Here is a 16,867-nt window from a genome sequence, read left to right on the forward strand (position 1 = left end):
CTGTGTCTGTACTCTCTCACTAGTTGTAAGTATGAAACATTTTTGTATTACATTGGCTTTCATTGGAAAAAAATTTCTCTTGTCTTTCCATCCTCTGCAGGGAGAAAAGAACAGAGCATCAGCTTTGGAACGATAACTTGATATTGTAGGGATTCGGTGCCTTGCACAGGAACACGTAGGCAAGTGGGGTCTTTGCTTCCAGTTGTAGGTCAGTCTCTCAGATTACTCAACTGCCCTTCCCGAACTTTCATTTTTATTTTGGCTTCATCAAGCATGTGTAGTCCTACTGTATATGTTAGCATCACTATTGCATGTTAATGTATGACTCTAACATTCATTCTTTAACTGTTGCATATCCGAAAGCTTCGAAAAAAAGTGACACTCAGTCTCTTTAGCATAGTCAGAAAAATGTTTTGAGTTTCTGTAGACGTAAAAAAAAAGATTTGCATCTCAAGTTATGTTTGATGCCACTTTAGTCAATACCCCGTTTTCTTTGATTTGTGTGTTTGTGTTCCAGCTAGACCCTATATCTCACCGTTTTTCTCCACCCTTGTGAGAGGTTTGACCCCAGAAAAGACCTCAGCCAGCTCTGTCATTCTCTCTGATCCCTCCTTCTTGTAGCTCTCCCATTTGATCTGCTTTACTGACAGCATCTGTTTGAACATCTGGACAAGGGACAGCACAAATGTTGAGTTGATGAGGAATAATTAGTCAAATGAGACGTCTGATCGGGACATCTGAATTTGTGTCCTTTCGTAATGATAGACTAGCTAGCCATATGCTGTTTCACAGTTTGCAGACAGGCGACAGAATAGCCACACCTCACAAGAGCCACAGTTGTTCATATCTCTGCGGAAACCTTTTGCCAAAAATTATAGTGCCTTCATAAGAAATGAGCCCATCTGGGGATCAGAGATAGTTAAGTGGTGAAGTTCCCAACTTCTGTGGCTGTGTGTGCAACACTTGGCTTTGGAAAATAGTCTGCGGGAACACTCTCTCACGTATGACTACTCTTCTTTGTCTCCGTCACTTCCCTCCCACTTTCTAGAGAGAATAAATATACTTCGAGCTGAGCAGACTGCAAACTCTCTTTTCATAAAAGAGGGGACAATAGCTCACTATGTCTGAAAGCCGCATGAAAACAACATTTCTTATCTCATCTCCATCTTCTTTTGTTCCTCTTCACTTTCTAAAAATGATAAAAGGCTGTTCATTCAACGTTCTTCTGGCAAAATCTACCCAACATTTGACAGCAGCTAAAAAGTGGTGATGTTTGGTCAACTCTCCTGTTGGCATGGATGGGAGACTCACCTCTTTGAGTGTAAACTCAAACTGAGCGGTGTCTAGCAGCAGCTGAAACAGCATCTTTGGGTTGTACTTGGAATCATTGATCACCTGGTCCTTGATCTGACGCAGACGTTTATTGTTTGGGTCATAGGCTGTAAGAAAGAAAATGACCTCGTGACCACAACAAAATATGTGACAACGCGCTGTTTTCACTAATGAGCTTGTAGGACCTCTCATCCAAATCTTGCACTGCCAACAGAACACTTCAGCCATCAGGCTTCCCAGACAACATGGTGCTATGTTTTATACATTTTTATATTGTTTAACTGTACCAAAGCTCTCGTTTTAAGACTACAGGGCCTAATGACAGGTACCGTCAAAATACAATACAAGAGCTGTGACCAAATTTCTAAATTCCCCAATAATGATGTTAAAGAGGTAACTTTTGGATCTAGTTACCCCCCCCCCCCCACACACACACACCACCAACTTACACCCTGACATCCAGGTTCTTCGTTTTGTCCAGTTATTCTATTGATCAGTCTCACCTGACTCTGCAGTGTGCAACATCAGCCAGCGGATGGAGACGTTGCAGTCCCTCAGACAGTTGAGAAGTTTGGGGATGTTGTCCAAAATTATCTCCTCCCGGAGGAAACCCTCTTTCAGCAGCTGCTGTACCTGTGGCTTCAGGACCTCCGTGCTAGCCGCATAACGGCAAGCCTAAACAGATGGGAGGGTGAGCAAGACAGAGTTAAAGTGACTGTTCAACTTTTTTTTTCCCTTTTTCTCCCCAGTTGTATCCGGCCAATTACCCCACTCTTCAAAGCCATCCCGGTCGCTGCGCCACCCCCTCTGCTGATCCGGGGAGGGCAGCAGACTATCACATATCTCCTCCGATACATGTGGAGTCGCCAGCCACTTCTTTTCACCTGACCTCCTGGCAAAACACCTTTTCAGGAGTTTCGCCAGGAGGATGTAGCGCATGAGAGGCTCACGCTATTCCCCCCAGCCCCCCCCCGAACAGGCACCCCGACCAACCAGAGGAGGCGCTAGTGCAGCAACCAGGACATATACCCACATCCGGCTTCATACCCACAGACACGGCCAATTGTGTCTGTAGGGACACCCGACCAAGCCGGAGGTAACACAGGGATTCGACCCAGCAATCCCTGTGTTGGTAAGCAACGGAATAGACTGCCATGCTATCCAGATGCCCCTTGTTCAACTTTATTCTTTTAAGCACGCACAACACCATAAAAAGTCATCTTCTGTGCAAATCCCTGGTCGACTCTGATATTCTTATAAATACTAACACAAATATCACTTGTTTACAACAGAGTTAGGGACACAGAAATAAATATACAATATGAAAATAAAATTCAGCACTGTTTGTGAATATGTTAGAAGCTATTTATTTCGTATCACAACTATTATCCAGAACAGCCTCTACATGGTTGTATAAGTCTCACTCCACTGAAATACCAAACAAACTTCAAATGGTTGATCAAAAAAGTTTCTTCTGTGGTGCCCGGGTAGTGTAGCGGTCTATTCCGTTGCCTACCGATACAGGGGTCGGTGGTTCGAATCTCCGTGTTACCTCCGGCTTGGTCGGGCATCTCTACAGACACAATTGACCGTGTCTGCAGGTGGGAAGCCGAATGTGAAGAGTAGGGTAATTGGCCAAGTACAATTGAGGGGGGGGAGTTTCTTCTGAGTCAGGAATCTGCTCCTGCCCTGTAGCTCGAACCAATCCCACCACTTATAAATGCTCAAGTATGTGGGAAAATAAAGCTGCTTAAAAAGGTATAGGGATTGTAATAGAATAGAAGGTAGGCAGGTGCTGTCCACCATAAACAAAAACATATCTGCTTTTGGCAACTTTCGCTGAGAAAGCAAGACAGTGTGTGTATGATGCATACTACAGCACAACAGCTGGCATGGCCATTGTCAACCACTTATGATACATTCCTGGTGCTTGATGTTTCTGCTGTGCCTATTGCTAGCTGATAAGCAGCAGTAGATGCTATCCGCTCTTTTCTGCTCTGCACAATGTCCTACACTAGATAGTTCATGGTTGGAGATACCTGCTCTTTGATGTTAGCTGTGTCCAGGGTGTAGTTGAGAGCTGTCTTGGCAGCTTTGTAGGGTTCCCAGGCCTCCACTAAGTTCACTGTGATCCCCATGTAAATACTGATTACCTGTGGAAAGAACCGCATGCACAGACACACACTTAACATCACTAACAACACATTTGTATCCTTATATGACTGTATTAATGTGAATTATATTGTACATACTTATGAAGCCTTATAAATGACTAACAGAGTAGGGAGAAGAAAAAGGGGCAACCTATTTGCCTGGGTCAAGGCCTTGAGTGTGATTACCCTAAAGTGGTAATATCCAAAGAGTATTACCCAGTTGTCAGGGAAGTACTTGTCCACAATCTCCCTCATCTTGGCTTGCTGGGTGTGCAGTATGGACGGGGTGAAGTAGAGGCAGACATACAACATGGCAGCCTGGTTAGCCAGTGCTGTGCTACGATGCTCTGGCAGAGGGTAGGCAGAAACCTGAAAGACATACAGTAATCTACCTATGGCTTTAAACATATACACAACTCTAGGTGCAACTCACCCAGGCTCAAAGAACACATTGTTCACGAGATAAAATGAATCACTCCTCAAATTATTTTTCATCCATCCATCCATCCATTATCTGAACCGCTTATCCTCCTCTCAGGGTCGCGGGGATGCTGGAGCCTATCCCAGCGGTCATTGGGCAGCAGGCGGGGAGACACCCTGGACAGGCCGCCAAGTCACCACAGGGCAATTATTTTTCAAGACTTCAAATTTCCTTTCAAAACAATATTTCATCAGTCTAGTATGATGACGTAGTCTGTGACAGTAAATAACAATCTAATAGTACAAAAGCCGTCGGCAGCCATACCAACGTGTATCCTGGCTCCGCCATGTGATGGACGCTAAGCCGGTATAGGCTTGGGTAGTAAATGAATGGGAGACCTCCCGGGAAAACTGAGTTGCTGCCAGAAGTATTGTGGTTGGTAGGCCAGTAGGGGGTAGTCTTCCCTCTGGTTCTAATAATAACAATTATCAAATCCCAATACCCCAGCGCAGTGACAGGGACACTGTGCTGTAGGAGATGCCGTCCTTTGGATGAGACACTAAATCGAGGTCCTAACTCACTGTGGTCATTAATGTTCCCATGGCACTTATCGCAAAGAGTAGGGGGTCCTCCGGTGTCTTGGCAAAATTCTCAACCTGGTTCTCTCCATCTGGCCACCTAATCATCCCCCATGTAATTGGCTCAATGATTCCTCCCTCTCCACCTCAAGTTGATGAGTGGTGAACGTTCTGGTGCAAAATGGCTGCCATGCATCACCCAGGTGGGTGCTACACATTGGTGGTGGTTGAAGTGAGTTATCTCCTTCAATGTGAAGCACTTTGGGTGTCTAGAAAAGCACTATATAAATGTAATGATTATTATCATTATTATTATTATTATTAAAAAGCAAACAAGAAATCTCTCTTCACAGTAAGTTAAACCTAACTACATCTGTGTGGAATGAAGCCTTTTATTACATTCCTTTAGGAGTCATACCAGCCAGGTCAAATGTATATTCTGACGCGTGATTCTTACCTGATTGTAGATGTCGTCTGAGCGCAGCCTCCCAATGACCATGCTGACAAAGGGCTGGCTGATGGGGACCCTGTGGAAGTAGCCCTCTGGGTAGTTGGCTGGCCGTTTAGCTCCAGGCTGACTGGAGTAACCTGTGCTACGCAGCAGCTTACAGATGTCATCCAGGTTGGAGTCAGCTGATGATCGGGCAGCACTAGACAAAAAAAAAAAGTGGGGTATAGTTCTGAGCAGAGGTACATGAATATTAGTCTGTCAGTGTTTCCCACAGGATTTTTTGAGACTGTGGTGGGTAGACCTCGGACCCTCAAGGGCAGGGGTCAGCAACCTGCGGCTCTTTTGCCCTTCTCCAGTGGCTCCCTGTGGCTTTGACAAAAATTATATGGACATGAATAACAGTTATTTTTTTAACATTTTGATTTTAATTTATCATTATTGTAGGCCTGAAGTGATTCTACATTCTCCACACTGAATTTAAAAAAAAAAACGTTTTAATATTTCGTCAACTAAAATGTGTGTCATAGCCTACGTCTACGGCCCGGCGCCTTTCCCTCTAAATTTTGTCAAACCTCAATCGCAGTGGCAAGTCTCCCTACCTCACACATGGACTACATCCAAATATCGCTTTCACAGATGAGAGCTTGCAGTACAGTCCCGACATCGAGAACATCTGCAGTGACATTCAGAAACAGGAGTCGCATTAAATGGGTGACAACACTACCCTTTAATACAGTGGTTCCCACCCTGGGGTCCGCGCACCCCGTGGTGGGGGGGCACCTGAGAGTCCAGGGGGTGCGTAAGGGGGGGGTGCGCAAGGCTTTTCTGCTCTTGAGGTTGTCAAGCTGCACATGTTAATTAAAAGCATAATAACTCACTTACTGGATAATTTATTTTATACAAAAGCTTGTATATAAAAATATTTAAAAAGATACATTTTTGGGCCCCCCCCACTTCTAAAATGTAGTTGGGCTACACCTAGTAACCACACCTCTGTGTCCCATCAATCTGTGCTATCAAACTGTGAGCGGGCAATGTTGTCAGGTAGCTACTCAGCTAGCAGCTAATGTTAGCTCATCTTGGTTTGTTCCTGCAGTCAGCAGCAGCACTTTATGAATGAAACAGCATGGCTGAGAAACGTAAAAGTGCAGATGACTCAGTGTCAAGTAAGGTAAGGCTTTATTTCAAGAGCTACCTTAACTTTGGTTTTATGGAAGGACAAGACAAGTCTCGGCCAGAATGTGTCATGTGTCATGAGAAACTAGCTAATGACAGCATGAAGCCAATCAAAATGAAACGACACCAAGAGACAAAACATCAAGAGACTATTGGTGAAAGTCGGGAATATTTTGAGAGGAAAAGCAGTTGGTGCTATCAAGAAGATCCACCAACATCAGAAAAGCATTTGAACGAGCAGGCAGTGATTTGCACAGAGCCACGGAGGCGTCATTTGAGTGTTCGCTATTAATTGCCAAGGCTACAAAGCCACAAACTGTTGGAGAGCAGCTTATCAAACCCGCCTGTCTGAGAATTGTAGAAAGGCTGTGTGGCCCACACGCGGTTGATAAAATGAAAACCGTCCCACTCTCTGACAACACTGTCAAAGACAGAATTGATAAAATGGCTGGCGACTGTCAGAACCAGCTGCACAAGAAGCTTAGAGATGTTCCCTTTGCCATTCAGTTGGATGAAACGACAACAGTGTCAGACGAGTCCATGCTCATCGTTTATGTTCAGTATGTTGATGGTGATGACTTGAAACAAGACATTCTTATGTCTGCCAGTCTAACCACAACAACAGGCCAGGATATTTTTATGGCTGTGGACTCCTACCTCTCATCCAGCAATCTGCCCTACGAGATCCTTGTTGCATGCTGCACAGGTGGAGCTACAACTGTGATGAGCTTGCTGACCTTCAAGCCGACTCAGTGTCAAAGAAATATTTCCAGGAGAACGGACACAAAAAGTTTTGGATAGTCAAAGAACATGCTGTTGCACCCAGACTGGCCAAACACACAGTTACACGGGTTATTCTCCCATTCATTTAACACTACATAACTGTCTGAGACAGCCTTCAGTGCCCTTGTAACAATAAAAACAAAAGCCCGCAACAGACTTGATGTACACGGACTTTAGGCTGGCTGTCACAAGAGTCACACCTGACATCCCATCCCTGGTCAAAGGCATGCAAGCCCAAGGTGGCCATTAGTTTCTGAATGAACAGGATGGCACAGACTCAGTAAAAAAAAGTAAGCAAGAAGTTATTGTTACTGTTATTGTGTGTGCCAAAATAACACACACTGCCTATAAAAAAAAAATAGTGTTATTAGTTTATGAATGAACAGGATGGTACAGACTCAGTAAAAATGTTACTGTTAGAGTGTCGCTGCACAGCTATTTCAGGTCTTTCCAGAGATGTTCAATGGGGTTCAAGTCTGGGCCACTCAAGGACATTCACAGACTTGTGCCGAAGCCACTCCTTCGTTGTCTTGGCTGTGTGATTAGGGGCGTTGTTGTGTTGAAAGGTAAACCTTCGCCCCAGTCTGAGGTCCTGAGCGCTCTGGAGCAGGTTTTCATCAAGGATCTTTCTGTACTTTGCTCCATTCATCTTTCCCTCGATCCTGACTAGTCTCCCAGTTCCTGCCGCTGAAAAACATCCCCACAGCATGATGCTGCCACTACCATGCTTCACTGTAGGGATGGTATTAGCAAGGTGATGAGAGGTGCCTGACGTTTGGCGTTCAGACCAAAGAGTTCAATCATGGTTTCATCAGACCAGAGAATCTTGTTTGTCATGGTCTGAGAGTCCTTTAGGTGCTTTCTGGCAAACTCCAAGCGGGCTGTCATGTGCCTTTTACTGAGCAGAGGCTTCCGTCTGGCCACTCTACCATAAAGGCCTGATTGGTGGAGTGCTGCAGAGATGGGTCCTGGTGGATCCAAACTTCTTCCATTTACGAATGATGGAGACCACTGTGCTCTTCGGGACCTTCAAAGCTGTAGAAATTTTTTTGTATCCTTCCCCGGTCTGTGCCTCGATACAATCCTGTCTCGGGGGTCCACAGACAATTACTTTGACTTCATGGCTTGGTTTCTGCTCTGACATGCACTGTCAACAGTGGGACCTTATATAGACAGGTGTGTGCCTTTCCAAATTATGTCCAATCAATTGAATTTACTACAGGTGGACTCCAATCAAGATGTAGAAACATCTCAAGGATGATCAGTGGAAACAGGATGAACCTGAGCTCAATTTTGAGTGTCATAGCAAAGGGTGTGAATACTTATGTACATGCAATATTTCAGTTTTTTATTTTTAATAAATTTGCAAAAATTTCTACAAAACCTTTTTCACTTTGTCATTATGAGGTATTGTGTGTAGATTGATGAGGAAAAAAAGGAATTTAATCCATTTTGGAATAAGGCTGTAACATAACAAAATGTAGGGAAAGTGAAGGGGTGTGAATACTTTCCGGATGCACTGTGTGTGTGTGTGTGTGTGTGTGTGTGTGTGTGTGTGTGTGTGTGTGTGTGTGTGTGTGTGTATATATATATATATATATGTATGTATGTATGTATGTATGTATATATATGTATGTATGTATGTATGTATGTATGTATGTATGTATGTATGTATGTATGTATGTATGTACAAAACTATAACTTTGTTAAAAGAAACACTCAACTGCAGGGAAAGTACTCCACAAATAAGGAGCAAAATAATCCAGTAGTGAGTCAAGTAAATCCTTTATGAGACAGTACAAGCCTTTTTCATGCCATAAGCAACCCCTTTGCCTACCAACACGGGGATCACCGGTTTGAATCCCCGTGTTACCTCCGGCTTGGTCAGGTGTCCCTACAGACACAATTGACCTTTCGCAAAGTCCCGCCCCCCTTAGTTACTGTTGCTATGCCCGTCAAGCATTTCAGAACTATCCAGGAAGTAGCCGGAAAACACCAAAACATGAAGGAAGAAATCAGCGCATTGTGTGGGTAAAAGTAACAGTAATAATACGTTAGCTGTATTAGCTATCAATAATAGCTAGTAGCAAGCTTAGCTTGGAGCAGACAGGTATTTTTGTTGATTTTGGATGGATTAAGCTGGCCATGGGGTCTGCTATACTGCAAAATCTATTGCCGACATTGCGCTTCTTGCGTTCTGGGTTTCGGGAAGGGAAAGAAAATTACACCCTCTCCAAACTTTTCAGATATCTAGTATCCGATTTGCAGATCCCATAGGCACACCGTTTCAGCATTTCGTTGTGTGTTTGAAAGCTTGACGGACCGTTGCTAAGGTAGGATTGGCCAAGCACCGTTCTGGGGCGGTACTTTGCGAAAGGTCAATTGGCCGTGTCTGCGAGTGGGAAGCCGGATGTGGGTATTTGTCCTGGTCGCTGCACTAGTGCCTCTTCTGGTCAGTCAGGCGCCTGTTCAGGGGGGAGGGGGAACTGGGGGGAATAGCGTGATCCTCCCACGCACTACGTCCCCCTGGCGAAACTCCTCACTGTCAGGTGAAAAAAGGGCTGGCAACTCCACATATATCAGAGGAGGCATGTGGTAGTCTGCAGCCCTCCCTGGCTCGGCAGAGGGGGTGGAGCAGCGACCGGGAAGGCTCGGAAGAGTGGGGTAATTGGCCGGATACAATTGGGGAGAAAAAGGGGGTAAAAAATAATTTTTTTTAAATCCACAAAAAAATATATATAAATAACGGACTGTCAAAATGTTCCCATGTCAGCCTAACGTGAACGTTCAAATGTCATAAATTTGACATTTGAATGATGGCAAATTGAGAACTCATGTCACTGGAAAAAATGTATACAGTAAGTAATTCTTACAATAGTGCATATGTACGAAAACAGACTTGTGAATGACAGGGAGAGAGAGGACAAGAGGAAAGGCAGAGAGTGAAGTGAGATGCATTTAAACCATGAGATACTACATACTGAGACAAACACACCTGAGAGTAAATATTCACTGTGCTATTTCAATACAAATGAAGAATATTTATATTCATGTGCACCATAAACATACCTGTATCTGTAGTAGGACACCAGCATCCTTTCTCTAACCTCCCCTTCAATTTTCTGATCGATCACCAGCAGCATGACACCATACAGGTACAAAGCTTCACACTGAATTAAATGGAAAACACTGCGTATGAATATTAATGTCTCTAATAAAATTCATATTCACTCACAAACTGATGTCATATAGCCATTTTTACTTCTAAATACCGAAGAGAAGTTGGAGTTATGTTTGGTCCTTTAATTCTCATGTCAAGATGCTGACCCGGTCCCGCTTTCATCATTTGAGAAGCATTGCCAGGTCAAGTCAAGTCAAGTCAGTTTTATTTGTACAGCCCAATATCACAAATTACAAATTTGCCTCAGTGGACTTTACAGCAACACAACATCCTGTCCTTAGACCCTGGCATCGGATAAGGAACAGCTCCCTAAAACAGGGAGAACAGTAAGAAGAAACTTCAGGGAGAGCAACAGAAGAGGGATCACTCTCCCAAGACGGAAAACGTGCAGTGGATGTTGTGTTTACACAATTTAAAGAAGGTCTGTTGTATCGCGTGGTGAGATGGAAATTATTATTAATGTGTTCATATCTACACGCCAAGACAATTGAAAGTCCCTTTTTACTTGCCTTAGGAAAGCCTCTGTGGATCAGCTACACATGATTCAGAATGCTGCTGCAAGAGCTCCCACTAGAACTAGCAATGCTCTCACATCACTCCCACTCTTGCATCCTTACACTGGCTTTCAGTTGAATATAGGGTTAAATTTAAGGTTTTAGTGATTACCTATAGTGCTTTGCATGGTCAGGCTCCTTCCTACAGTGTTGATCTAATCTGCCCCTACACAACTTTAAGATCACTTAGTCGCCGGATAAATCTTTAATGTCTGTTCCTCGTACCAGGCTCCAAACTAGGGGGGGGGGGGGGGTCGAGCTTTCACAGCAGTTGCACCTCAACTGTGGAAGGCTCCTCCCTTGGCTTTGCAGTCTATTGACTCTGTGGACAGCTTTAAAAAGCAGCAAAAACTAAAAAACTCACCTATTTAGCCTGGCTTTTCTTTAGTCTCTGTTTAATTTTTGCATTGCGTGTTATTGTTTGGCTTGTGTAATCTCTGTCTGTCATTTAAATCTTCCATCCATCCATCCATCCATTATCCAAGCCGCTTATCCGAATTCGGGTCGCGGGGATGCTGGAGCCTATCCCAGCAGTCATTGGGGCAGCAGGTGGGGAGACACCCTAGACAGGCCGCCAGACCATCACAGGGCTGGCTGACACACACACACACACACACACACACACACACACACACACACACACACACACACACACACACACACACACACACACACAAACATTCACACCTAGGGGCAATTTAGTACGGCCGATTCACCTGACCTACATGTCTTTGGACTGTGGGAGGAAACCGGAGCACCCAGAAGAGACCCACGCAGACACGAGGAGAACATGCAAACTCCACACAGAGGATGACCTGGGATGACCCCCAGTTGGACAACCCCGGGGTTTGAACCCCGGACCTTCTTGCTGTGAGGTAACCACGCTAACCACTGCGCCACCATGCCGCCCTCGCCTTTAAATCTTTATCTATTTTTTCTTTCTTCCATTGCGAATCCCTTTGTGAAGTGCAAAGTGCTATATAAATAAACTTGACTGACTTAGTTTATTGGTTTGGTAAGCTCGATTAACATGCTGACTAATCAGCAAAACAGTCATAATAGAGGGACTATTGGTCTCCTGTAATCAAATAACTGAGTCATTGTGTGTGTTTGTGTGTGTATGTGTGTGTGTATTTACCAGCAACTGCTTTCCATCCTCATTGAGAAGCACAGTTTCCAAGGTCTGTTGAATATAAACGCCCTCATGAAGATCATCCAAATACCTTGACAAAGAAAGAAATAATATCATAACCAGTTATAATACAGTGGGGCTTTCAACTTTAGGAACTTAACACCAATCTTGTGGCAGACTGAATATTGTTTTGTTACAGGCCCACAGTGTGATGACAAAGTAATAGAGGTGACTTGAACCTTTTCCTTTTGTTCGAATGTAAATGGTGTCATGTCAGGGAGCACATACTTTTTTGCAGACTATATATACACTACCGTTCAAAAGTTTGGGATCACCCAAACAATTTCGTGTTTTCCATGAAAAGTCACACTTATTCACCACCATATGTTGTGAAATGAATAGAAAATAGAGTCAAGACATTGACAAGGTTAGAAATAATGATTTGTATTTGAAATAAGATTTTTTTTACATCAAACTTTGCTTTCGTCAAAGAATCCTCCATTTGCAGCAATTACAGCATTGCAGACCTTTGGCATTCTAGCTGTTAATTTGTTGAGGTAATCTGGAGAAATTGCACCCCACGCTTCCAGAAGCAGCTCCCACAAGTTGGATTGGTTGGATGGGCACTTCTTTGAGCAGATTGAGTTTCTGGAGCATCACATTTGTGGGGTCAATTAAACGCTCAAAATGGCCAGAAAAAGAGAACTTTCATCTGAAACTCGACAGTCTATTCTTGTTCTTAGAAATGAAGGCTATTCCATGCGAGAAATTGCTAAGAAATTGAAGATTTCCTACACCGGTGTGTACTACTCCCTTCAGAGGACAGCACAAACAGGCTCTAACCAGAGTAGAAAAAGAAGTGGGAGGCCGCGTTGCACAACTGAGCAAGAAGATAAGTACATTAGAGTCTCTAGTTTGAGAAACAGACGCCTCACAGGTCCCCAACTGGCATCTTCATTAAATAGTACCTGTTAGAGCCTGTTTGTGCTGTATGTGAACCCATGTGATGTAAAAAAAATCTTATTTCAAATACAAATCATTATTTCTAACCTTGTCAATGTCTTGACTCTATTTTCTATTCATTTCACAACATATGGTGGTGAATAAGTGTGACTTTTCATGGAAAACACGAAATTGTTTGGGTGATCCCAAACTTTTGAACGGTAGTGTATATATATATATATATATATATATATATATATATATATTTTTTTTTTTAAATTAGTTAGTAAAGAAACTCATCATGTGGCATACAGATGTCAGACAAACTGCAGAACAAACAATTAACAAACTAGATATACACAATCAAAACGCTGTACCCTGCATGTAACATGATAAACTAGGTTAGGTTAAGTATTTACAAATGGAGGGACAATATTACTGCTCAGTTTCAGCAGTGCTATACTAGTGGGGAGGAATGATCTGTGAACCTAATGGGTTCTGAGGGAAGGCGCCCTATTGTGTTGGCCTCACATGAAAAAGACAAAGGATATGCCACGTCGATAATAATTGCCTGTCCTCTCTTCACTACCTGGGACTCACAAAACTGATGTCACAGAGCTAAGCTATACCCCAGCAATCTCACTGGACCTTTTAAATACCCAGCATAAAAAGTTATGCTGGGTATTTATGTTTTTATGACTCTCACTGACACGCACAGGCAATAAAACAGGTTTAAACACTGCAGAAAGGAAACCAAGCACAGAGCCATGATGGCCCAAAGCATAGTGGAACACAGCAATATGAGATGGCAGTAAACTTATTCAAATTTAGCAGGGTGATAAAGTGGTAGAGTAATATTTTCTCTTATTCATGAAATAAGTGACAATTGTGTTGCAATTTAGGCTCAAAGGGGGGGGGGCTCTAATCTCATCAATATTGTCCCTTGAATGTATGACTAAGCCGGTCTGCAGTAATACATCAAACATGCTGTCAGAAACAGGGCTTGGGTCTGTTCACTTTGAGTTCACTCAATTCTAAATCTGACCAAAAATTGCAGTAAATACTTTGCTGATTAAAGAGCATTCATTCTTAATCATTTCTGATGATCATTTCTGAGGGAGGACATGCAGGTAGCTGGTGTGACAGAGGAAGATGCAGAGGACAGGGAGAAATGGAAACGGATGATCTGCTGTGGCGACCCCTAACGGGAGCAGCCAGAAGCAGTAGTAGTAGATTCTTAATCATTTCTGAATGGGGTAGAATATGAACACATAACACAGGTATTTGAACTCTAAGGGGTATTTACTTTCTTAAAGGACTAAATTAAAAGTGACATGAACTCAACCCGTTCAGTTCGGTACCATCTTACCTATTAAGATCCACTATATACTTGTGGACACTTTCAAAAGCCAAATAGAACCGTGACAGAATCTCAATGTTGTTCTCCCTGAACTCTTCGTCCAAGTCCTGAAGCTCTGGTTTGGCTTCCAGCTTCCCCTCATAGTACTCCGGACCCTGAAGACAAAACATCTTCAAACAATGCAGTATCTCTCACGTGTGCACAGGATTACTGTCAAAAACAAAAGTAGCACAATTGCTCCAGGCCCTAAAAAAAAAGGGCCACCAAGGATGATTTGTTAAAGAGCAATTATTTTCTTATGAATGAATGAGACGAGATGGATTGCTTCATTCTATCATAGAAAAAAAAAGACAGGCCCTGAACAGTTCATGTTGAGCATAGGGTTTCATAAGTGTTATTCCACATGAACAGAAATAATTATCACTAAGAAAAGGTGACCGTTTATCCAATTTATTCCTTGATAATATCTTTTTTTCTGTGATGTTTTTCCTCATCTAAATCAAGGGTCTAAGGGTAGGAGGTATTGTAGTGAACCTTGGTAGTACACCAGATGATGTAGGCTCTGAGAAATTGGCAAAGCCTAATTAAAACCATTAAAATAATTGAACGTTTGACATTTGTGATTTAGGCTTGGTATAATCATATCAATATAGTATGGACTGGCGGCCTGTCCAGGGTGTCTCCCCGCCTGCCTGTGATGGCCTGGCGGCCTGTCCAGGGTGTCTCCCTGCCTGCCGCCCAGTGACTGCTGGGATAGGCTCCAGCATCCCCGTGACCCTGAGAGCAGGATAAGCGGTTCAGATAATGGATGGATGGACGGATATAATATAGTAACTTCCCAGAGGTGTGATTGAAGGTGTACTGTCGCTTTGTCAAGGTGGGGGTGGGGATTATAGTACCAAATCACGATTCTAAGCTGTCACGATTTTAATACCACAGCATGTCTCCTGAATCACAATGTTGAAGCACAATGAACAGATTCCATGAAGAGGCTTGATCTCATGATTTACATATCTATAAATGTTTGAATCTGAATTGTATTAATGTTTCCTCGGGGAAGCATACTCATGTTTTAAACTTTTGTAACACATGTGGCTGAGAATATAAACACTTTGTTGTACATTTTCTTTGAATAACTGTAGTTTTCACAGTTTGCTGTACATAGGAGGGGATGACACCTTGAGAAACGATAACATCAAATCAATCACATCTAGAATATCGTCACATTTGAAAAATCACGATATGTATTGAATCGGTACAAAAAAATCGTGACATTGAATCAGTAAGCACCTGCTGATAAAATGAGTATGTTGCTTTTGAAAAACGGCACTTGGATGCTTCTAGATTAATCAGAGGTGGCGTTTGGTCCAAAAAGTTGGAAAACTACCGATGATCCTTGTACATGCGCACATTTGCAGAACAAAACCTCTGGCTATGAGTGATGCTGCTGATGATGGTCCACATGCACAGATGATACATGCAGTGACTCTTCAGGGTGAACACCTTCAACCAGCACCAGGCTAACATGCGGTGCCCCGCATCACGATGGGACTGCTCACTTATGTAAACGACTTAGTCTGAGGGCGCACCTTGAAGTAACTGAAGTCACAGACGACGTCTCCATATTTCTGCTGGTCGCTTTTGTCTTTGAGTCTGAAGACTGCGGGGATGAAGTCGGAGAGGCGCAGCAGTTCGGCAATGATGGCGTTTCCTCTGGACACGATCCGTAGCACCGCCTGGCCACACAGGTTGTTCTCCGCTAGGAAGTCCAACATAGCGGACGGACCACACCGCAGCCGGCGTAATCCTCACTCGCTACTTGGCCCCCCAGCGAAAGAAAGATAAAAAAAAGAAATATTTGGTTTAATTTGCTGCACTTTTTGTCTCATAAAACCACCCCTTTTGTAGTTTGTGTGGTTGTGTATTAAGTTGCACAAGTCACCGGCTAACGTTAGCAGGTTAGCAGCCCACCAATCCACCCCTTCCTGCTACGCTCTGGTTAGCTTCGATGCTTACTGGCTAGCTGGTGTTACACGTCAAGGTTAGAACATGACACAGGTAAAATACTACGAACACGAACTTGCCTTAATGACTAAATATTCAGATTTATTTCGCTTTAAGACTGCAAGAAACTGCCCGCTGCGTTTGGACTTTCTTCTCGATTCCTGTTTACGTCCACATGACGAACCATATGACTTGGTCACGGGGGTGGGTTTGATTTTCTTCATTCGGCACTCCGGGAAGAGGAGTAAAAAAAACCCAAAACAATTCTCACATTGTTCAAATTACATATTTAAGTACAAAATGCAGTTATCGTATGAGCACTGAAAAAGTGTGTTTTAGTCTGATTATAACGTAACGTTAAATAGATAACATAATTATGAGCTGATGATAGGCTGCGATAAGGAAAGAAGTCTTTCTCTAGATGGCGACAGTCATCCACAGTTTACCTTCAGCCTGCTGGATAGTGTAGGACTTGACCCTAAACCATCGTGGACTGATATCAAATCAAACCAACTACAACAAATCAAACCATCCATCCATCCATTATCCAAACCGCTTATCCTGCTCTCAGGGTCGCGGGGATGCCGGAGCCTATCCCAGCAGTCATTGGGGAGACACCCTGGACAGGCCGCCAGACCATCACAGATCAAACCAAGACCACGAAAATGAACTGAAATATCTTTAAGACACACATTTGAGCTCATGGGACTTCCTAGAAACTTGATATCATAGAAATAAACCTAGCTGGTGAATAAATGAAAATGGCAGGTTTGTTCAACAATCCACCTGCCACAGCACGT

The 16,867-nt window shown here is 43.3% G+C and overlaps 1 protein-coding gene across 1 annotated transcript in view; it reads right to left on the minus strand.

Annotated features, from left to right (window-relative positions):
- The window catches only part of washc5 (WASH complex subunit 5), a 35,922-nt gene extending 19,667 nt beyond the window's left edge, over positions 1 to 16,255 (minus strand). Inside the window, exons 1-11 of the mRNA XM_056286084.1 lie at positions 16,148 to 16,255; positions 15,653 to 15,878; positions 14,073 to 14,218; positions 11,768 to 11,852; positions 9,964 to 10,064; positions 4,942 to 5,134; positions 3,702 to 3,854; positions 3,372 to 3,485; positions 1,836 to 2,007; positions 1,312 to 1,439; positions 536 to 665 (exon numbers count right to left, since the gene is read on the minus strand). Coding sequence (XP_056142059.1) covers positions 536 to 665; positions 1,312 to 1,439; positions 1,836 to 2,007; positions 3,372 to 3,485; positions 3,702 to 3,854; positions 4,942 to 5,134; positions 9,964 to 10,064; positions 11,768 to 11,852; positions 14,073 to 14,218; positions 15,653 to 15,838 — 1,408 coding nt within the window. The 5' untranslated portion in view covers positions 15,839 to 15,878; positions 16,148 to 16,255. The remainder of the gene's footprint in view (positions 1 to 535; positions 666 to 1,311; positions 1,440 to 1,835; positions 2,008 to 3,371; positions 3,486 to 3,701; positions 3,855 to 4,941; positions 5,135 to 9,963; positions 10,065 to 11,767; positions 11,853 to 14,072; positions 14,219 to 15,652; positions 15,879 to 16,147) is intronic.
- Positions 16,256 to 16,867: the final 612 nt, after the last annotated feature.

This window comes from Lampris incognitus, chromosome 9, assembly GCF_029633865.1.
Source record: "Lampris incognitus isolate fLamInc1 chromosome 9, fLamInc1.hap2, whole genome shotgun sequence".
Taxonomy (NCBI): Eukaryota; Metazoa; Chordata; class Actinopteri; order Lampriformes; family Lampridae; genus Lampris; species Lampris incognitus.